The following is a 21,512-nucleotide window of genomic DNA, read 5'->3' as shown; positions in this document are numbered from 1 at the left end:
GTGCACTGACGGGTCCGGGTGCAACCCGGCCGAAAAGATTCATATAAGTTGCAGTGTCAGAGTGTGTCTTTGATGAGCTACAGTTACAGACCCGTAGCGTGACTAGCTACCGTTGGTGGGCACGGCACGTCAACGTTGTAACCGGCTCCGCCCGTCAGATCGTGGGCCGCCGGCCTTGGCTTCGATCTATCGTCCAACGTCCCCATCGCGGCGCAAGGGCTACACTAGACTGGTGGGCTTCTGGAATCGCATTCTGGAATCGCGTTCAACCGTAGGCCTTGTCCAAGAGGATTTCATGCCACATTGACTACGAACTGTGTCTACAGATTGTAGTGCGCTGGTTCATCTCATAATGTGTTACATTGTCAGTACGCTTGAGCGCACACATGGTGATCTACTCGTCCAGCTTACCGAGGGACTCATTTGCCGACGCCCCAATGAGCTCTATGAATGCTACAGCATGTGCAACCTCGATCTCTCTTCAATCCATTTTTATTTTTCTCAGTCGACCTTCAGCTCATGAGATTTTCATCTCATAGTCTTGTGCGAAAACGTGAGCGTGACTGACTCAACGCTCGGGTCAATTGAGCCACGGGAGACAAAATGACGTCAAGACTCTCATTTCCGTACTGTAACCGTCAACCTCTCCAGCCACCTCTACATAGTAAGACGATGGCCGCATAGTCTCGTTATCCCCAAAGATTTCATACCATCATATATTATGGACGACTGGCAAGAAGCAGCTTTCACATCGAGACATGTTCACAACAGAGCAAACAAGTCCGGAAAAGGAGGCGGGCGCGGACGACGCGGTGGAGCCTTTGAAGTCAAAAGAACATTCGGGAGTTACGACATCAAATGCCCTAGTGCAACCAAATTGAGTGGCACTGTACACGAAGGAAAGAAAGGGAAGCCTGCCGGGCCGTCAATGGATATCTATCGCCTCTCACAAGATGGCAGGGGCTTGCTGGGGCAGCTGAGCCTGCCTGGGGTGCTCGAGGCCAGGGTCATTCTTACCGGAAGCAGAAAGGTGCTCATTGACTTGATATCGCAACTCGAAGGCAGCGACGCAGGGGAAGAAGTGTCAGAAAATACAGACGTTGATGCTGACTCGGTTCCAAAGCACGTTGTCAGTGCGGATGAGACGAAACTGGACGAACGTCTAGGATCATCAGAGGACCAAACCAATAAGGAGGAACCCGAAGAATCTGAAGAAGAGAGCGACGTCGAGGAACAGCAACGAATCAAGAATTTTGAGAAAAACAGCTTCCGCTCCCCTAAATTCTGGTTCCAATGGAACGGAGATGTCGTATCGTCCACAGCACCCTCCATAGAACAAGAAAAGGCTCTACCTACCAGCCGGGAGACTGGGAGGGGCTACATTGTATTCTCTGGGAATGACTGCCGCTCATTCAAGGGGACCATCAGCTGCGACTCCCTGGGTTGGAAGGATGTCTCCCTGTCTGGATGGAAAGAAGTCTCTATGAGCGAGAGGGATGTTGCCTTTGTCTGGAAGTAGATCATCATAATAATTATCAGCGCACGATGGGAAAGATTCACTAGGTCAATTTCGGCCGTGATACCTTCTCATACAAGGGCGACGACGAGTTAGCATGGAGTATGTAAAGAACCAAAGCAGAAGACGGCTAAGTGAGTCTTCATTCACCCAAAACGAGAGGTGATGAAAATGTCACCCTTGGCTCTTCACAGTGGGAGCCTCGCTCTCCATCTTTCCGTCCTTGGCCTCAACTCCAGCCATCTTCGCCTGCAAAGCCGCGTACATTCTGTTCATGGCGTTGCGATTGAACTCCTCTCCAGTCACCAATGGATACTTCTTCAGCGGGCCCTGAATGACAGCCTCTTTGCACGGCTGGTTGAAGAAAGCCATGCTAAATCTCTCCCCGTAGTAGTCCCCCTCTTCAAACGGCGCCTTGACCCGGTGATAGGTGCTCTTGAACCGATCGTCGCTCCAGCTCATCAGCAAGTCTCCAATGTTGCATATGATGACGCCGGGGTTGATCTCCACCTTTGTCCACTCGTCGCCAAGGGCGTGTTCGGTGACGGCTTCACGGCCAGGACAGATCTCGAGTCCAGATTGCCCTGCACGTTGAAATAGCAGCGTAAGAAATCCCCAGTCGGCGTGGGCGCCTGCACGATGGTATACCTTTCCATCGTTGACGCGAGGAGTTTCAAAGTAGTGCAGAAGCCGGAGCACAGACTGGGCGCCGGGATGGCTGGCATCGTGGTACTTGATGAAGTAATCGTCCGGGAAGCCGAGGCCCCGGGCCAAGCAGAGCATCAACTTTTCCGATATGGCTTGCACACGATGCATAAAGGCTAGAGATTTGTCCTTGAAGCCAGGGATACTATCATCGCTAACCCACACTCCGTCCATGTTCTCCCCGAATTGGAGTTGATAGGACTCCTTTTGATCGGCAGCACCCGTGGACGGTCTGACTTGTGACAATTTCTCCCAGCCGACATTCTTGGGACTCCACGGTACGGTGGCTTTGGTTCCGTCTGGCAGGGCGAAAAAGGACTCAGCTACAGAGAACATAGCCTCCACTTCGGAATCGCTGAGACCATGGTTTTTGATGGAGAAGAACCCGACATTCTCGGCAGCATCACATAGCTGAGAAGTAATCTCATCGATCCGACTTTCGAACTCATGGAGCGAAATCTGCGGAATTGAAGATCTCAGTCAGTTCTCTCGCTAATCCCGAACATCCGATGCAAAGACATTAGAACATACTTCGGGAATCACCCGATGAACATATTTCGTCTTTTCCGCCATGGCACCTCACTTGGCGTTCGCTCACCAAGACATTGAGACCAATGCCAGAAGCTGAAGGTCCAGTTCGAGTGAGTAGGCCGATTAAGAGCCGGTAAAGTTTTCGATATAGAATTGATATGACAAAACTGCAGTGGTAACGATGAAAGTACAAAGATGTTTCTGGCAAACATTATCATCTCTCCTTTCAATCATGCTTTCAGCCGTCGAGATAAGATAATGATAGCTGACTTGCAGGCGTATGCACGTCCCGCTCATCGCAGGGCTTGTATTGGTGGACACCACAACCTCGGTCGAACGACCACGCAAGCTTATCTCTAGCACCACTTCGGCGTCGGAAGCCGAGAGGGCAACTAACACTCGTTTATTCGAGACTGAACTTCATCGGCTGCTACCACTGCGACGATAAGATACAGAATATTTCAAAAAAGAGGTAAAATGTATAGCAGCCTGGAGAGTCCGAGGGCCAAGGCTGGACTCTCATTATTACATTCTTTGACATCCATTGCATCTCAGATTCTCAACACACTTGGTACACCTCAAGCGGCAAATCCTCATCACAGGGTTCATAAATATGAACCCATCTCGGAAAAGAAGTTTTTGTCAAATAGATACTGCAAAGTTTTCAGAGCATGCCAGAGGTTGTGAATAGTTTTAGCACAAATGTCAAATGAAGTTTTGTATTGTATGGCCACTTGACTATGGCCAAAGCAAAAACAGGCTGTATCAACTGGCAGCTATTGGACCTTCACAAATTCTGCTTCTTCTTCAATCGAGACTTCTTCCTTAGACAGATAGGCCACCCCAACTCTCTCAAACACCTTGTCTTCCTTCGAGTTCTCAATCGGCGCTATAATTAGAGCATAGTGTCTGAGTAGGTCATTCTTGTGCTGCTTGCTCGTACCAATGACGACACACATCAGCGGTTGAGGCCAGATTCTTTCTGGATCATCCAAGATCAGCCGCGCTGGGTTCTCGTCAATTAAGGTATGGGCTCGGGCTCGGAAATACGCCTCCCCTGAAAGGTACGGTGCCCCAGCCATGTTGTCGTCAGACAACCTTTCAAACGGCGATGTGATGTCTGTAGCTCTGTCGATATCGCCAAAAGGAACGTTCATGTATCGTATTTCTCCGTCGAAGGCCATCCATGACCAGGAAGGCACTCTTTCTCCGGGAGGAAACGCGATACGTCGCAGCGACGTCCCAGTGTTTCGGCGCTGCCACAAAAGATCTCTGTGGAAGTTGGATTCAAAGACACCGTAGCCGCCGATTGATTTCAGCGCCGTCATCAATCTCTTCTCAAGACCTGCGATAGCTCTCGGTTTGTCGGTCTCGTAAGTCAGTCCCAGAGATGAATAACGTTCGTAAAGGTCATGGTAATGCTGCAGCTGTCTCCCTTGTTTGAAGGACTCGACAGAGTGAGGAAAGTTGGAATCGGCGAGGAACGCTGCCTTCCGACTACAGCCCAAGTTAATCATTGAGCGAATCATCTTGAAAGGGATTTTTCGTCGCCTACTTTGTCGTCTTGGTCAATGTCTCGCATCGTATGCCTTCTCCGCACTCCCAGTACGTCTGATTCCTCGTGAAGTGCAATGTCCTCCGTGAAAGGGCACGCTCCTGCAGTACCCAGCCCCTCTGATTGAGTTCTCCTTGCTCTACATCAGCTTCGAAGTTGTCGATGATCTCGCAGATGTGGAACTGCACACCGTCGTCCGTTCTCATAGTGACAAATTGACGCTGCGTTCGCGGCTTCAAAAACCCTTGGAATCGATTTTCCGCACAGCTTGCGGCAATGGTAAGGTAGGCCGAACCAAAAACCTCTTCCATGAGCTTTGATTCTCTTTCCCAGTCTTGTTTCGAATCCAGATTGGTATGATGTCCATTGTCCTGAAGGATGCACAGAGCGTCGATCCACAAATAGTTGACTTTGAGTTTCCTTGTGATTAATACGGCATCCAGGAAAGTTTGAGGGAGAAAATCGTCATCGATTCCTTCAGAGCTTGTGATTGTGTCGATGTTGTCCGTGGTTGTTGCGACAAACTTGCCTTTAGTGAATGGGCCCATCCCCCATCGGTGAGATAACGCAATGTACTTCACGGATTCCGGTTTCAAGCCATGGTTAGAAATCAGTCGGACACACCCAGCACTTTCATCACCAACCAGTAGCAATCTAGTTGGGATAAAGCTTTTACAATCTGGTAGGTGCTGGGCCTTGTCGCAACTCTTTATCCACTCGGAGAGGACGTCGAGATGCGTCGAGCCTCCGGGCATGATGGGCGTGGGAAATCCCAGCTGAATGCAATAAGACCTCAAGGTCTCTGAGTCTTTACGTGATTTATGAGCGTTACTCTCAAATTTGATGTACGGGTCGCACTTACCACTTGTTCGACAAAATGATAAAATCGGAACCCAGTCCCTGTCTCCAAACATCAAATAAGAACCATTACGGACAAACTTGATGCGTTCATCCCGAGAGGCCGCTCGCCTGGCCATAGTATGATGAATGAGGCGACATAGTTCACACGATTTTGATCGATGTTCCAAGTCTATGAGTGTGTCGGAAAACTTGCAGACGTTGGACCACACCTGGAGGTGTTGACAGCGTTGGCATAGCCGTGAGTCATTGTAGAGCATATGCTGCTCGACGCTGTTGGGGACGATGGATTGAGCGATTGTGTCATCTGAGTCATAGATCCAAATATCGTCAAGCTAACCATGTGTCAGGAGGTCGCGTGTTGGCATACGTCAAATCACATACCGGCTGAAACAACTCATGTTAGTATCAATGGCCTTGCTTCAAACCGTGGCTGTACCATGGACCCTCATGTCTGCAGCGGGGACACATATAATGAACTTACGGTCTAAAGCGGGAAACAATACACTTGTCAGCAATATTTTCTTTAATTCAACTATCACGAATTGCGAATTGCTTACAAACTGAAGAGAGTGATAACGTAATTTATTAGCAGTATCCGCAGATAAGACTCAGCATAACTCTACCATCTATCCCGGTCATCAGATCACTTGCAATCTCCTTGACGTTGATCTTCCTTCATGAGCCACTTACGTACTGTATTGGGTTAGAAGATGAATGGTGCATAAGGTATGAGTGCGACAAAGTCCTTCTAGAGTCTAGGAAAGAGTGTGATCTTACTTTCTGAACTCATGTTGCCTTGTCAGCTACTACCTCCTATCAATGGCACGGTGATGCTTCTGATGACGTACATCGCTTGCCTAGGGAGAAATTAGCATGTTGCGGTCTGAGAGATCAATTACAAGGTCTGGAATACCCCTTTCATCATCCCATTGGCGTCCTTTCCTCTCAGAGCTCCTCGATTATCTCCGGGAGTAAGATTCGCCATAAAAGTCGGCGGCCCGCGTTTAGCAGCATTCACAATGCCGTTTTGGTTGATCCAGGGAATCGAGCGCTCTCGCTTCACAGCGTTGACTATACTCTTCATCTCCTCGTAGACTTCCTCCGCATCCGCCCGCTGAGCATCTTTGGACGACAAGTCCATTGTGGGCCGTTTGAGAATCATCTTGATAGATCCTTCGGTGCTCATGGGAGAAATGCCTCTTCTCGATGGGTCTGACCCGTTGTACTCGGAGAACGAATCTTTGCGAAGTTCAACTTTGACAACCAGTAGTCTGTTTTCAATCAGAGTCACCAGGCGTCCAATGGCGGTTTTCTTGACCTCGGCACACCGAGGATCCTCCTTGATAGCCTTGATCCATTCTTTGACCGGTTCCTTGAGCCCGACCTCGGGTTCTTTTCTGTAGTAGGGTTGGCCCGGTCCAATATCCCGACGGAAAGACTCGAGCGTTAGATTGCCATACAAGATCCAGACGAGAAATTCTAGATAGAGGCACCCTAGAGACCAGATGTCGTATCGCCTCGACCTAGCATCCTGTAATTGCAGCTCAGCCTCAGGAGGCGAATACATAATCGTGCCCTGCGGTGTGCCAGTCGGTTCTCCGCGGAATTCCGTGGCCAACTCATGTACTTTTGCATGCCCAGCATCGGCTACAACGAGACGCACGCCGATGGGGATCTTTTTCGTACCAACGTCGGTGTTGCTGAAGCACAGAATGTTCTCTGGCTTCAGGTCGCCATGCCTGCAGGATTCCCTGGGGTCTTTCTCGGGATGGTGCAGGCTCTCTATGGCACCGGAAAGGCCTAGTAGCTGCTCAAAGAACCACTCAAAGTAACTAGACCAATCTTCGATGTTGATATTTGTTGACGCAACATGCAAAGTGGGTTGGTTAGCCCAGAAGTCACGGAGGTTGCCGCCTCTGGCCCAAGGAAAGACAAAGTAGTACCGATTACCTTGGGTGTAAGTGGCAATCGCTCTGATAAAGTGCGGATGGTCCTGGTCTCGAAGACGTTTCAGGATGGTTGCTTCATTCTCGGCTACTTTGGCAAACTTCTCCCTTGAAAGGCCTTGCGCGGATAGTAGTTCCTTGACGGCGATGTGAGGGTTTCTCTCGCCATCGACTAATGTGCCCTAGTGTGCCTTTTATTAGCCTAGTTCTTCATGGAAACATACCAGGATCTTACAATCTGGTCATCAAGTTTGAAATTCAAGTGTGTACGGTGAATGACAAAATGTCTGACGACACTGAAATTTGTCTGATTTGAACCAAGCTCTTCCAAATATGGCATCTGGCATCGAGGGTCGAAAACGTGAGCCTTGTCGTGAGGACTGAAGACAGGCACAAAAAATCGCCATTGATAGGTATTGCAAAATTGTCGAATCATTTCTTTCTCATTGTCGTCTTCGTCGTCGCTGTCGTCTTCATCCAAGACAACCCCAGAACTGACAGTCTTGTCCGATCTACACGACTGGATAGACCATTTTGGACGGGATTTGTTGCCTGTAGTTCGGGGTTTGATGTATCTGATGGGGAAGTCTTCATCGCCAAACTGTTCGCCATGAAAACGTTGCAGCAAATCCAGGCGGTCTAGCCGGATCAGGAGAGAAACCAGTCTCTTGGCTCGCCCAAATATGAAACGCTTCATACTGTCGCTCATTCTTATTTTCTCTTCAAGTGCTTTTACCACATGGCTGTTGTCCTGAATGATGTTGTTGATGGACGAAAGTGGAGTCCAGGTATATGTTCTTACATCCCTGGTGTTTGACACTTCGCGTTCCGCTTTCTGTAAAGCTTTTCTGATACCCTTGAATGTCAGCATGGTCTTGTTGTTATCTTAGTCCCGACAAATGAAAGGAATTGAGCTTAAAAGCTGAAGGGATTGGATTGAGTCGCCAATGTTTCCGGGAAGTGTTTGTCTTCTTGATAGCCCCAACTTCTGTGCTGAGCGACTGTTGGGGACGGATCCTGTCGTCCGGGCTCGGCGCAGGGGGGGTGGATGATTAAGAGAGGGCTGTTCTTCTCAGCAGGCTTCCTAGAGTAACGAGACAGCCTCTCAGGAGAGGGCTCCGTGGAGACTCCGCAGATTCAAGTTAGCTGAAAATGGATAGCCTTAAATTTTCTCGGCCTGGCAAAGACGACTGTAAGTCGGATAATCCAACGAGAGCCAAGAATTCTCGACTGTTGCTGCTGCAGCACTGGCAGCAGTCAGCAACCGAGGCAGAAGCTAATGCACACTCTCTACGATATCTCTGCCGATCATTCGTGGCAGGGCACGCCGAAGTCAAGGATCATGGTGCGCAATTCTCGGTTGTGTATGCATGATGCAACCACTACGTGCTGGATGCGTGGGCTCGGTCGACCAACGCCAACTTGGTGCAGTTCGCCGGTTTCCCCATATCTCTGGTCTCCAGGACTTACACGTTTCCAGCACTGCAATCAGGTCACATGGCTCATATGCCAGGCATCAGCAACTTGGACGCCTCATTCTGACCACCCGGACGCCTTCATCTCTGAGTGTGCCGTTTCGCATCCGCGATGTGCATTGTGTGCGTGATGATGCGGTATTTACCACGTGCCGCCTCCCATAAAGCAGGCTCTGCCACCCCTTGGACACAGCGAATAGTCAGGCTGCGGCTCAGATACGAACGCATTTACCCCCCAAATAAAGGGGTTTCCTCAATCCCCCCGATTCGTCTGGTCAATTCCTGACTCTTGGAAGTGTGATAAAGCAGCCTGCCCTTTTACCCGCTCTCGAGGCCTATCTCATGAGATTGAGGATTGGCTGAATTGGTCCGGTTTACCCATCTTCCGTTCCGTAACTGTCGGTGGGGTTCATCATCATCCTGAACTCTTCCAGTGAGTGATGCAGTGTATTCTGCTATCTGGGATAGCTAATTGACTAGCCAGGCATATGTTAATATTCATCAGATTCAGACCCAAGTCGAGACAACGTCCCAAGGCCACAACGACTCTTGGAACTTCTAGATCGGCGCCCCATGGCGAAGCCATTAACACTACATCGACGGCTGACCGACGTTCAAGAGCAGGACGATCTGAATGGCAAGCGTAATTACTTGCCCTTGGATGCCCTTCATGCAATCATCAATGAGAACAACGTAAGGATGGAACTGGAGAGAAAAGCGTCAAGACAAACGCCGAGGACATCGATCAGCCCTGCACAAGACAGAGCGCAAGCATTGGCAGGAAGAGTACTAACTAAGAACGCGAGGAAGTTATTCGTGATCCTCGTTCACCTTGGTGTGCCTTGGGATATCAAAAAGCTAATGGATGCGAGAGTCACTGATGATCACTTGCCTCTCTTCAAAAACAAAAGGGGCAAATATGGAGAACAACTACAGTCAGCCTGTAACGCCAGCGTCGTCTTCGACCCACCGGACGAGTGGGAAGAACAAGTTGTCGATGGCTTCATTGAGAAGCAGTGGCTAGTACAAGCGCCAGTCTTTGAGACCGCGGGAGCTCACAGGATACTTGATGCTTTGTGTCCACTACCAATTACCAAGATGGACACTGACATTCATAGCCAAAGAAGCGTGGTGTATAAGACGACTGTTCATCGACACCATCAGCAAGGATTTCTGGTAAGCGGCAATCTGGGACTTCTACGGGCCAATCAAAATTGACCATCACAGCCCGAGTCGCCGAATCTGCGAGTTGCTTTGAAAGAGTTCAAGTACAGAGGCGACTTTCAACAGGAAAGAGAAAACCTCGCAAAAATCCGCAAACTCCGAAACAAGCACATCACTCTCAACTTTGAAACCTTTAGCCAAAGCGATAGAAGCTACATCGTCTTTCCTTGGGCGGAAGGCGGAGACCTGGAGAATTTCTGGCATAGCAGAGACGACAAACCGCGAACACCGCAGCTGGCCCTCTGGAGCTTGGAGCAGATGCTCGGTCTGTCAGGAGCCCTTCACGCTCTACACGAGCAAATTGGCGAAGAAGCAAACTGCCGCCACGGCGATCTCAAACCTGCAAACATACTCCATTTCCTGACGGGGTCGGGCGAGGGCACTCTCAAGATCTCCGACTTTGGAATCTCTCGCATCCACCAGGATGCGACTTTCGAAAGGCAGGAGAAGCCTACAATCACTCGCGCGACGTCGCCGTCCTACGAGGCACCTGAGGCCATCATGTGGACAAAGCAAGCCCGGTCCCGCAAGTACGACATTTGGTCTCTCGGCTGCATCCTCCTGGAGTTCACCATTTGGCTCGTACAGGATTGGAAGGCGGTTGAGAAGTTTAACAATGCCAGAAGGCTAAAGGTACCTCAGCCAGGTGGTAAGACGTGGGCGCACTTCTACCAAATCGAGGGTACTGCGGTTTTCGTTCATCCCGAAGTCACTCGCACCATGACCCATCTCGGAAGAACGAAACAAGCTGCTCCGGGCACGGCATTGGGAGATTTGTTGGATGTCATTCAGAAAAGTCTCGTGAGAATCGAAGTAAAGGAACGACTTGATGCAAAGAGTCTATACGAAAAGCTTCAGCAAATAACGAGCAAAGCTCGTTATAACTCTACATACCTCTTCGGCCTACCTTAGATGGAGTAGCTTTTGAGATACGGGAATTGCGAGGCTATGTAAGTGAAGGATTGTTAGCAACATTGTATTAGGGCGAGGTCCGGGGGTCGTAACAAGGTTATGGAAAACTGATGTTCTTCGCAAGCTTTTCCGTTTCTCTGGTCTCTACTTGGGAGGTACTTCATGATATTTCAGTTGGAACTGTTGTAGTATTTCTTTTCCTTTTCTATCCTATTTCTCTCCTAGGTGCCTAGGAGCTACTTTGGACAATATGCAATCCGACCTACTACCTGTGTAATCAGAAGACTTGCGAAAGCCAGTCTTTGCTCAAACGGAAAGTGCAATAGCATTGAATAATTACAAAATCGACGATGATATGCGACCAGAGGTTTCCAAAAATATTGCAAGCCTAGAAAGCGTGCTACAGGGTGCTCCGGCTTAACACGAGAGGGGTTGATGGGCACCTTGAACGTTTTCGTCAAGATCAAAGCAGACGATCGTATCAACGCGGTGGGACTCTGCAACAAGCCAGAAGCAATAGTGTCGAAAGCCAAGTCTTTACCCCTGTCCATCGTTCCATTTCTATGGTTTTATTATTTCGACTTTGATAGTCTGGTGCACGAAGATGGCAGATCGTGTCCCCGTCAGAATAAACGCGCTATTGGTTCTGTCTGTCCCTCAGAGCCCTGGCTAACGCGCAAACATCACATCGACTGCAAAAGACTTGAGGTGCAATTTAACGCAGTTGTCACCACCGGGGTGATGATGAGGCCATTTTTTTTTTTCGGATCTTGTGATAACGAGCAATGTGATGGCGGAGCGACTGGCGCGGAGATAGGACTTATTCCACTCTCCTCGCCGTGTCCGACTCGCGTGCGTTTCGGGCGAGTTCACGACTTCAGACGGCACAAATATTGCCGTTCGATGAGTGGAGCGCTTCTTCAACCCAAGGTGAAGACAATCGCAAACATTGTCGGATTATTGAACTCTCGTGAATGCCACAAACGCAATCGATACTCCAGCCACGAGGTGATTTTTATCTTACTATTCATGCATTTGACACCGTTAGAGAAGATGGAGTCCCTTAGCGGTCGTTAGACCATAATATAGCGCCGTGCACGGTTCAAGGATAAGGCAAGATTGACCAACGCGGCCGTTTAGCTTTGCTAGCACTGACACCTCACGAACCCACCTACTTGTCAAATTACCCGAGGCGATCATCAAGCGAACGAAGATCATGAATCATGAAACGTGGTGTTAACGATTTCCACAATACATTCGTGTCGAGGCAAAGCAGCGTTACGCGTCTCCGTCTCCTACGCTGGGCGCGTTTGGTGCTAGGGCTGAAACTATTGTGAGGGGTGGTACAGAGTACAGGATGGCATTCTTGTGCTTATCAGATGGAGCATGCAAAGTGTCATCTGATACGGTACAGATCATTCTATGTCCAAACTTTGTCGGGAAGTGGAGTTTGATTCATGGGTGAAGGAGAGTTTGGGAGGGGAAATTAGCATGGCTTTTGAATGGTACTATGATGGCTCGATCAAGGCTCACCAAAACCTGCTCAGGACGAACCAAACAACAATAACCAATAACCATGAGCTGCATGAGACATGTGAGAGAGGAGGCGTATCTCCGAGGCCTGGGCTAAATGTAAAGTGAGTTTTTGTCTACATAGTACGGATAACAATCATGCAAAGTTGCATCGTGCCTGGAGCGACGCATGGTAGCCAATACAAATAGCGAGGACTCCGTATTCGTGCGAATCATACGAATATAGCCATGGATTGATCGGCTCGTTAATCGAGGGGTGCAAAAAAGGGGGGGGGAACTTCTACATTGGATCGCCGCAGGCAGGTGGGCCCGTATCATCTGGTAGGCCCCTTTTTGCAATAAAGAGATGGAAGAAGACGGGAGGGACAGAGTCACCAATGGGATACGAGAAGTCGCCCTCACCTGCCTCACCGGGGGTGTGGTGCGTTCCATTGTAGCAGTGGCAGACCGGCTTCGGGTCCATCCCCCGTCCCCTGACGCTTCCACCTTTAATTTTTCCCCCTTCCCAGGCTCCCTCAGGTACTTCAGTTCCCTCAGTTCCCTGCGTTCCCTCCAGTTCCCCCCCCCCCCCCCCCCCCCCCCCCCCCCCCCCCCCTCCCCCCCCCCCCCCCCCCCCCCCCCCCCCCCCCCCCCCCCCCCCCCCCCCCCCCCCCCCCCTCCCCTCCACCGTTGCCGTCACTGCCACCACTGCCACCACCAATGGCACCAAAAAAGATGATGGAATCTGCCGGCAGCGCATTTTTAAGTGGATTACAAATCGATTGTTGACGGCACACGCAGACCACCAACGGCTCACTCAGCAGCACTCAGCACTCATCGCTCATTTCATCCACTCAACTCACTCACTCATTGCCACAGCCAACAGCACCTGCTACCCAGGTCCCCCATCGGTCAGTTGCATGTCCGACATCCGGCCTCTGACCTCTGTGCTCTTTTTCTTTGTACGGACGGGTACAGCCTTGAGCATCCGCAATCCGTACGAATACACACGCCCGCGCATTCGACTGACGACGGGGCAGCGACCGACGACAAGGACGTTTGCAAACCTCCTCTGAATGTCATTGCCCATCTGGATTTCCCCCCTCCCCCCGTCTCCCTTTTCAAATCATCGCTTGCTGCATGCGCGAAGCAGCAAAAGACGCAGCAGAAGCAGCAGAAGCAGCAGAAGCCGCAAAACCCCCTTAGCCCACCATGTTTTCACGCAACAAGGACCTCTCGCAAATGACCTCGCTGTCGGGCATCCGATCGCGCTTCAAAAGCAGCATGTCGTCGTCGGCCAAGATCCGCAGCTCCGAGGGCTGCTGGACCTGCCGCCTGCGCCGCAAAAAGTGCGACGAGGCTCGGCCCGTCTGTGAAGGGTGCGCCCAGCTCGAGATCAACTGCTTCTACAGCGAGACGAAACCAGATTGGATGGACGGCGGCGAGCGCCAAAAGGAGATGGCAGACCAGCTGAAGAAGCAGGTCAAGATTCAGGCCAACAACCGCCGCGAGCGCAAGTATCTGCAGGGCCTCGATGTGGAGGGCGGCGGCGGCGGATCCGAGGATGGCGACCACGTTCCTCCCGTGCCGGCCCTGAGTGCCGACGACGGCTCATCAAAGGCCAACGACTCCAACAGCCCGTCCACCGTAAACGACACCCCCGGCGACTCCTCGTCCAGCCCACCCTTCCAGATGAACTCGGTCAAGTCGTCCATCCATGAAATCGCCCCCGGCGCCTCGCCGAATCAGATCCGGCAGCACACCCCGGAATGGAACAACCACTCCAGCCCCATCTCCGCGGCACAGCACCACCATCATCACCACCATCAACAACAACACCAGCAGCCCAATGATTTCGCCTTTGGCTTCGGAACCGGGGCCGTCCTCCCCGCCGCAGCACCAACTTCCACCCCGCCCTTCGCCGACGACTCCAACATCGGCTTCATCATGATCTACCTCGACTACGTCTTCCCCTTTCTCTTCCCCTTCTACAAGCCGGCCCTCCTCGAAGGCGGTCGCGGCTGGCTCCTCAACGTCCTCAACCACAACAAGGCCCTCTACCACACGGCCCTCAGCCTCTCCTCCCACTTCTTCGGCGTCGTCCTCGACAGCGCCCAGGTCGAGCATGCCCCCTGCCGCATGAAGAGCGTCGCCAGCCTCCGTCACCAGATGCACCTCGCCCTCCGCGAGCTCCGCGCCGACATGACCCGCATCAGCGAGGGCGCCGCCACCCGCGACCCCCAGGACCAGCTGCAACAGAGCTGCCGCGTCCTCGAGAGCATCGTCCAGCTCCTCATCTTCGACGTCACCCTGGCCACGACGGACCACTGGCACATGCACCTCGACGCCGCAACCATCATCTTCCAGCAGATCCTCCCCCAGCCCGACCGCTGGGACCCAACCATGAAGAGCATGGCCATCCCCCTCCTCCAGGGCGTCAGCTTTCCCCCCGGATCCCACAAGCCCTGGTCCCCGGACCAGGCCGCCCTCCGCTTCTTCACCGCCTCCCTCCTTTACTTTGACATCATCTCCGCCACGGCCCTCGAGCGCCCGCCCCGCCTGCAGCCCTACCACCGCCACCTCCTCTCCCCGCGCAAGGAAGACGGCACCGCCTGCGCCGAGGTCGAGCCCCGGCTGCGGCTCGAGGAGTACTTTGGCTGCCAGAGCTGGGTCCTCCAAATCATTGGCGAAATCGCCACCCTCGACGCCTGGAAAAAGGAAACCCGCCGCGCCGGCTCCCTCTCCATGACCCACCTCGTCTCCCGCGCCGGCTGCCTCGAGCTCGCCCTCCGCGAGGGCATCGCCTGCATGGACAACGCCTGCCCGCAGCTCCTGGGCACCTGCACCGACGAAATGTCCTGCCGCGCCGGCGCCTGCGGTATGGCCGACACCCCGCCCCCGCACCCCACCCACGTCGACACCACCAGGCTGCCCCCGGACCCCCTGACGCTCTACCAGAGCCACCAGAGCCGCGACTCGGACGCGGCCCGCACCCACACCAAGATCTGGGCCTACGCCGCCCTCACCTACCTCTCGACCGTCGTGTCCGGCTGGCAGCCCTCGTGCCCGGAGACGGCCTCCAGCGTCGCCATCGCCATTGAGCTGCTCAACTCGCTCCACAGCCCCGTCTGCCTGCGCACCGTCGTCTGGCCCTTTTGCGTCATCGGGTGCCTCGCCGACCCGTGCCAGGAGCACATGTTCCGCGAAATGGTTGGCAGGATGGGCGCCCTCGAAGTCTTTGGCTCCATCAAGGCCGCGCTCGGCGTCATGGAGAACGTGTGGGCGAAGCGGGAGACCATTGACGAGAGCTGGGACATCACCGCCTGCTTCAAGGTCCTCGGCCATGCTGTACTCTTGACCTGAGAGGTTGTTTTTTGGTCCTGAAACCTGGGGGAATTTTGATCTGGTCTTGCCCACCCGGTGAAGTAACGCTTGGCTTGTGGCAATGGGCATTTCGGCTACTAATCACAGGGTAAACTGGGGGTCTCATTATCGACGCGTGCTCCGATTTCACGATATTCACCCAGAAAAGTAACTCGCCTCTTCCCAGTTATTTTTCTTTTATTATCAGTGGCCCAACCCGAGTACCCCCCCAAAAAAAAGAACGCCTTCGAGATAGCAGCAACCTTGCCACCATTCCCGCCAAAACAGGAAAAGAAAACCGAATCTATCCAGTAGACATTAACCCCGTCGTCCAAAAGCGACGTCTTCTTCCCAGAAACCCAAGCGTGGAAACAATCTCCATTTACCAGCAGAGCAGAAGAAAAGCCAACCCAAAAACCCACCAAGGAACTTCCAGACCACAAGCAGAGAGCTTTTTCTTTCCCCCCCAACTCGTATTCTCCTACTTCTTTCGAGAAGCAGCCCTAGCAAGCAAAGTCTGCCTCTGCTGCTCCAACAACCCCAAATCCCACCACCCGTCAATAAACTCCATAATCGTCTTGCGCTTTGACTTGCCGCGGGAGAGGGGCTTGCGGTGAACGAGGTGCTCCACCGGCGTCATCGGCGACCGCGCCTCGGGAGACAACGGTGGTGCAGGAGAGACAATCAATTCTGGCAAGACGGGCATCGGATGAACGGGCTGCCTCTGCTCGACAATCTGCACGCGCTTATGCTGCACCTGCGCCGTGGTAAGGGGCATCGTTAGCGGCGGCGGCGGGAACCACGCGGTCGTCCGGCTGGTTTGGGAGACGGGAGCAGGCACAGCGACAAAGGCATCGTCCGAGTCGGAGCCGTCGCTGTCCCACCACTTCTTCTCCCGCGCCAACACCGCGGCGGTGCCTAGGCTCTTCGTGCTGTTGCCAACGTAGCAACCCCGTACTTCCCTCGTGGGAGGAGGCGGGAAAGAAGGAGCATAGCCGCCGCCGCCACCACCAGCACCGCCGTAGCCGCCACCGACTGCCGCCACCCTACCACGGGCGCACCCTCAACCCTCAATATCCTTCACAGCGGCAGGCGCAAGCTTGACGCGGCGCCAGAGGCAGACGGCAGTGACGGCGCTGAATGCAAAGAGCACGCAGAGGGCAATGGACAGGCCCCAGACGGCCTTGATGGCGTAGCATGTGCGCTGGTCGGCGCCGACCCAGATAAAGTAGTTGAGCGCGGAGCCCGTGTTGATGTTGGCCGTGACGGAGGCCATGAAGTTGGCAGTGCTGCCCGAGGACTTGGGTAAGGCGGCGCAGTTGAGGTAGGAGAGGGGTTTGCCGAGGAGGCAGGCGACGACGATGACGGCGATGAGGAGGAAAGAGTCGGCGGCTGTGGCGATGAGGAGGGGCAGCATGTTGTCGTAGTAGAGGATGTAGGTGATTGAGATGTAGAGGGTTGCGATGCAGGACTGAATAGAGTGTTAGCTTGATATCGTTCTTCCAATCTACAAATTCACACACTATGTGTTCCCTCGGTTGAAGGAGACAACGTTGGACTACTTACAATAACGAGCGTGCCGATCAAGACCGGAGGCGAGAGGGCATCGGCGCCGTTGATTTCGGAGATAAAGTTGGAGACCATGCCAATGATGGAAACGAGCGCGACGAACTGCATGGCGCGCATGGCGGTGAAGGTGTGCCCGAGGGCGCCGAGGCGGGGAGCGGAACCCATCTTGTGCTTGCGGGCGGCGAAGTCGCGGGTCAGGGAGACGGGGGTGGTGAGGGTGAGTTTCGGACGCGGAGCGTGGAAGTGGAGCGCCGTGCGGACGGGAAATTTCCGGGGCGGGAAGGGGATGCTGGCGGTCGGGGAGGCGGTTGAGGAAGGAATTTTGAGGTCCTTGGCGGAAAGTCGCTTGGTTTAGCGACTTTGTTCTCGTTCTGAAAAAGTTGGCTTTGATAGGTGGACACTAGACTTTGTGGGAAGTGACTTGTCGGTGGGTTTCGATGAATCGATAGAGAAAGTAAATTCGTTCAAGATCGTGTGATTCGTTTCGTTCCTGTCTTGTCGTAACCTTGAAAAGGAAATCCGAGGAATGCGAAATAAAATCGAACGTTGACCGAGATAGATGAGAGATAGAGAGAGAGAAGACCCAAACTTGACCAAGGAAATTGACCTAGGAAATAAGGAAAAGAGAGAGAAAAGAGGAAGAGAAAAAGGAAAAGACGGTAGCTGTTCTGGAGAGTAGTGTTTGTGATGTTGATGAGGAACAGGAAGGGATTCGAGACCGAGAAATGGATGAGATCAATCGTCTTTATACATATTGATTCTACGAAAATAAGAACTCAACATCTCTCGCACAGCCGAGGATCCAGCTACTTGGTTCTTCTGGCCTGCCACAGAAACCTCAGGTTGCCTCGCATTGTTGTTGTGTTGCTAATTCGAGCTCTCGCGTTCTGAACCTGTAAACTCCCATGCCCATAAACTTCGAGATAGGGCCATGTACCTTACGGTTCCTGCATGAGATACGTCAACCGCTGTACCTCTGTGAAAAATAGTGAGTGAGTGGTTCGCCCTAGACCCTTGGAGACTCCAACATCCCGGACGGGACGGCGTTCGGCTAGGTATGATGAGCCGCTGGGACGGGCCAATCACGAGCGATAGCCGGGGCTGCGGTGCGGCGCTTAACGGCGGTGGAGTTCCGGAGAGGTTGGACAAGCGACGCGGGTACGAAATACGACGGAGGCAAACGGCTCCGGGAAATTGGAGGCTCTGGGACCTGCAGCTTTGGGCTTTATTCCCCTTCTTCTGGGTAACTCTCGTAAAGCATGTGGAGAGGGAAATAGGCGCGTCCAATGGCATGTCATCAAGCCAGATCCTGGGATTGAATGGCTGCGCGGCTGTTTTGAACCGGGCAGGGTCGACATGATTGGGTCTGCTTCATTCCGGGCGAGCTCACCTAGCCTTGGCCTTGGCCTCGGCCCAGTGGATTTCCATGCCCCTTCTGCATCTTGAACTGTCAATCGAACAGACCACTGGGCGCGGCCGCTGTGGGATAACGATGGCGGAGGCTGAGGCGCCTGTTCATACGAGCTAGCTTGGAGCCATGCAGGTACCGGACCTGAAACCAGGTCTGGCGGTTGCTGGCCCAGGCCGCAGATCTTGGCTCCATGATGCTTCTTTGTCGAGGCCGGCTCAGGTCTCGTTCCTGGGCCATCGTTGATTTGATGCGGCCTGGATGCGCGAGGATTTGCATATTGACCGTTGAGCCTCTAGAGCCTCCCGCAGCCGCGGGACTACAGTAGTCGGTCCGCGGGCGGTCGCTTCGCTGTTAGTCGTGTTGGCGTCAGTTGGATCCCTGTGATCGAGAGTTCGCGATAGAGTGCTCGACACGGTCCAGACCTTACTCAATCGACCATTCACGGTAGCGACGGCTTGCTTCGGATGGTGGGAGCATGAGGTCGCGTTGTCGGCCGCAGAGGGCTGTGAGTCCTGCAAATGTTATGCTCCGACGATCAGGGCATGAGTGCGCATGATCGTGGCCTTGCAAAGGCGCGCAGACGCGGAGACAACTGTCAAGTCTGTGAGTATGATGTCACATTGCACGAGATGGGAAGGTCGATGAGGACACAATGATTGAAATGTGGTTCGCTTGAAATTTCAGTATATGATTCATTGTCGCAGTGTTCTTTTGCCTGCCGATACGCCTAGGCCAGAGCCTATCAGCACACGTAGTTTTGCCTTATCATCACCGCGACAGCCTGTTTGTTGCTTTGTTACTTGGCCGATGATGCTGTAAAAGTGGGCTCCGGTGGGCTCCGTCTTCTTCTCTCCAATTCTTCGTCTCCGCGTCTTTATATCATTAAAGTAGGCCTAGCCAAGCAAATCGTCCAAGCCGTGGTTTCCGCCGGTGGAGGAGGAGTTACCAGCAGGTTTTGGTGTAGACGCCGCGGCGGGAGCGCCCCAAATGCCAGCGCTGCTCTTCTCCTTCGCAAGCTGACCCAAGGCTGGGCCATTGGTGGGTGTGCTCGTCTTCTTCACGCCGGAGCTAGCCTGTGACCACAGGGCGCCGAAGGCATCGCCGCCTGCAGCTGCCGGCTTAGCAGCGGCCGAAGCTGGCTTCGCCGCCGCCGCACCAGGAGTAGACGCAAAAGAACCACCTATGTTCTGGGGAACAGGAGTTTGAACGGAACCAAAGTAGTTGGGCCCTGATGGCTGATAACCGGTGGGCTTGATCTGGGCTGCGGGGGAGGCGACGGCGGGGGTGCTGAAAGCGGAGTAATTGGCGCTCGGAGCGGGTGACATAGAAGACATGCTGACCATGTTGCCGATATTGGCCTGCTGGGGCGCTGACACCGGCTGGGGAGCGGCGAAGGTCGTGGCAGAGTTGGCGGTCATGACAGGAGGGGATAGGGGGGTGGCTGCTACAGGAGCCGACGGCGCGGACTGGAAGTCGTCAAAGTCGTCGTCATCATTAGCAGCCGCCGGAGCAGCGGAAAGGGAGGCGAAACCAGAGCCGTTGGAGGGTGCCGGGGCAACGGGGGCTGGCATAGAAGATGGCACAGGGTCGTCGAAGGAGAAGAGGTCGACTTCGGGTTCCTTCTTTTTGGGCGGCTCAGCCTTGGGGGTGGCAGCCGCAGCCCGCTCTGGTCTCTTGGAGCGAGACGCCGAAGAGCTGGCAGCCGGACGAGTGTCGTCAAACTCGTCATATTCCTCAAACTTGTCACCGTGTGCCTGTGTTCTGCTGTAGTCGCTGCTCTCTTCGCCGCCGAATCCACCACCGTCACCATAGACGCCTCCGGAATAGCCACCGTAGCCTCCGGTCTCGCTTCCGAAGCCTCCGTAGCGACTGCCGCTGCCGCTTGAGAAACCTCCTCCCATGCTCATTCCACCCTCGACACCGGTGTATTTGTTCTTGGTGGCTCTCGCCTTCTTGCGCTCCGTTCGGATCCGCTCGACGTCGCCCAAGAGTTCCGCCAATTCCTTGGCACGGTTGCGAACATTGACTCCTTGGTCTTTTCCATTCTGATCGATAAAGTGGAACTGGCGAAGCATCTTCAGTAGTGTAATATGACCGCGGGCATCATCGATGACACGTTCGGAGCCGTGCTTGATAAGGAACTCGAGAAGCTGAAGAGCCTTGTAGATTTGCCGCCACTCTTCGGCGGACTTTTCTGTGAATCGACGGTAGATCATGGGCATGATCTCGTTAAGGGTGGCGCTGGAAGCACGTCAGCGTCGTGGATTGTACGGTTCGGTCCGGGGGAAAGTTACTAGTTGAAGGTGCCGTTGGCAATCTCCTGCATCAACGATGAGGACGCGCCCCAGGGTTCGTTGTTGGTCGCCTCTCGGACCTAGCTACTGTCAGACGCAAGGTAGTCGACACAAGACTTTCCGGTAGAACGAACCTTGGACTCCATTTCCGTATAATTCATCACGGCTAGGCCCAATTAGCATGCGATGGAGAGATTGTATTGGACTGGACGCTGGGTGATTACCATTTTGGACCTTTCTCACGCCGGCCTTGACGTCGTACAAGGTCATGTTGGAGACCGTGTCCTTGAGGTTGTTCCAATCCATTTTGGCGGTTTCTACGGGGTCAGGATGAGGATAAATTCGATGGACGGAAATTAAGAAGCCCAAAGGCGCAGGTGAGAGCGGCAGACTCGATGCTCCTGTGATTCTTTGTCGACGTTTCAAAAAGAAGCGCAATCCAGCGACCTGGCCACCTGGAACTTTCAGGCCCAGGCTCAGGTCAATCGGTCTCGGGCTGTGCGGCTGCAGGGGATACGTACCGCTCGAGTGAGATAAGATTGGCCCAGTCTGAAGGGAAAGGAGATGTGGAGAAGGATGATGTCGAGTCACGTGGTGCGCCGTGGGCCGTGGATAGCGTCAGCGGGAGAGCAAGAGCT

General features: G+C 53.4%; 9 protein-coding genes across 9 annotated transcripts; 3 read left to right on the top strand and 6 right to left on the bottom strand.

Moving 5' to 3' along the window:
* Nucleotides 1–928: 928 nt before the first annotated feature.
* CORC01_11777 (catalase) lies at nucleotides 929–1,519 on the top strand (the record flags this gene model as incomplete). Its single annotated transcript, XM_022623399.1, has 1 exon — nucleotides 929–1,519. One exon carries the CDS (start codon nucleotides 929–931, stop codon nucleotides 1,517–1,519), a length of 591 nt encoding a protein of 196 aa, XP_022470078.1.
* A 171-nt stretch (nucleotides 1,520–1,690) lies between these two features.
* CORC01_11776 (2OG-Fe(II)oxygenase superfamily protein) lies at nucleotides 1,691–2,794 on the bottom strand (the record flags this gene model as incomplete). Its single annotated transcript, XM_022623398.1, has 2 exons — nucleotides 1,691–2,680; nucleotides 2,753–2,794. The coding sequence occupies 2 exons, from the start codon at nucleotides 2,792–2,794 to the stop codon at nucleotides 1,691–1,693; spliced, it is 1,032 nt and encodes a 343-aa protein (XP_022470077.1).
* A 734-nt stretch (nucleotides 2,795–3,528) lies between these two features.
* CORC01_11775 (uncharacterized protein) lies at nucleotides 3,529–5,062 on the bottom strand (the record flags this gene model as incomplete). The annotated part of the gene is made up of 2 exons (XM_022623397.1): nucleotides 3,529–4,249; nucleotides 4,308–5,062. 2 exons carry the CDS (start codon nucleotides 5,060–5,062, stop codon nucleotides 3,529–3,531), a joined length of 1,476 nt encoding a protein of 491 aa, XP_022470076.1.
* A 1,001-nt stretch (nucleotides 5,063–6,063) lies between these two features.
* On the bottom strand, nucleotides 6,064–7,985 carry CORC01_11774 (protein kinase domain-containing protein; the record flags this gene model as incomplete). The annotated part of the gene is made up of 2 exons (XM_022623396.1): nucleotides 6,064–7,296; nucleotides 7,350–7,985. The coding sequence occupies 2 exons, from the start codon at nucleotides 7,983–7,985 to the stop codon at nucleotides 6,064–6,066; spliced, it is 1,869 nt and encodes a 622-aa protein (XP_022470075.1).
* A 1,177-nt stretch (nucleotides 7,986–9,162) lies between these two features.
* CORC01_11773 (protein kinase domain-containing protein) lies at nucleotides 9,163–10,725 on the top strand (the record flags this gene model as incomplete). Its single annotated transcript, XM_022623395.1, has 3 exons — nucleotides 9,163–9,282; nucleotides 9,400–9,765; nucleotides 9,817–10,725. 3 exons carry the CDS (start codon nucleotides 9,163–9,165, stop codon nucleotides 10,723–10,725), a joined length of 1,395 nt encoding a protein of 464 aa, XP_022470074.1.
* Nucleotides 10,726–13,449: 2,724 nt separating this feature from the next.
* CORC01_11772 (uncharacterized protein) lies at nucleotides 13,450–15,600 on the top strand (the record flags this gene model as incomplete). The annotated part of the gene is made up of 1 exon (XM_022623394.1): nucleotides 13,450–15,600. One exon carries the CDS (start codon nucleotides 13,450–13,452, stop codon nucleotides 15,598–15,600), a length of 2,151 nt encoding a protein of 716 aa, XP_022470073.1.
* Nucleotides 15,601–16,081: 481 nt separating this feature from the next.
* Nucleotides 16,082–17,499, bottom strand: CORC01_11771 (uncharacterized protein; the record flags this gene model as incomplete). Its single annotated transcript, XM_022623393.1, has 3 exons — nucleotides 16,082–16,646; nucleotides 16,770–17,071; nucleotides 17,167–17,499. Coding segments are annotated over 3 exons (1,200 nt in total), but the record flags the coding sequence as incomplete, so codon positions are not given.
* A 1,296-nt stretch (nucleotides 17,500–18,795) lies between these two features.
* Nucleotides 18,796–19,349, bottom strand: CORC01_11770 (uncharacterized protein; the record flags this gene model as incomplete). Its single annotated transcript, XM_022623392.1, has 2 exons — nucleotides 18,796–19,092; nucleotides 19,332–19,349. 2 exons carry the CDS (start codon nucleotides 19,347–19,349, stop codon nucleotides 18,796–18,798), a joined length of 315 nt encoding a protein of 104 aa, XP_022470071.1.
* A 124-nt stretch (nucleotides 19,350–19,473) lies between these two features.
* CORC01_11769 (epsin-3) lies at nucleotides 19,474–21,423 on the bottom strand (the record flags this gene model as incomplete). Its single annotated transcript, XM_022623391.1, has 4 exons — nucleotides 19,474–20,821; nucleotides 20,875–20,954; nucleotides 21,009–21,040; nucleotides 21,099–21,423. Coding segments are annotated over 4 exons (1,785 nt in total), but the record flags the coding sequence as incomplete, so codon positions are not given.
* Between the last annotated feature and the right edge of the window lie 89 nt (nucleotides 21,424–21,512).

This window comes from Colletotrichum orchidophilum (genome assembly GCF_001831195.1).
Source record: "Colletotrichum orchidophilum strain IMI 309357 chromosome Unknown Scaffold_133.1, whole genome shotgun sequence".
Taxonomy (NCBI): Eukaryota; Fungi; Ascomycota; class Sordariomycetes; order Glomerellales; family Glomerellaceae; genus Colletotrichum; species Colletotrichum orchidophilum.
The sequence above is the reverse complement of the archived record's forward strand: the minus strand, read 5'-3'. Positions and strand labels throughout refer to the sequence as shown.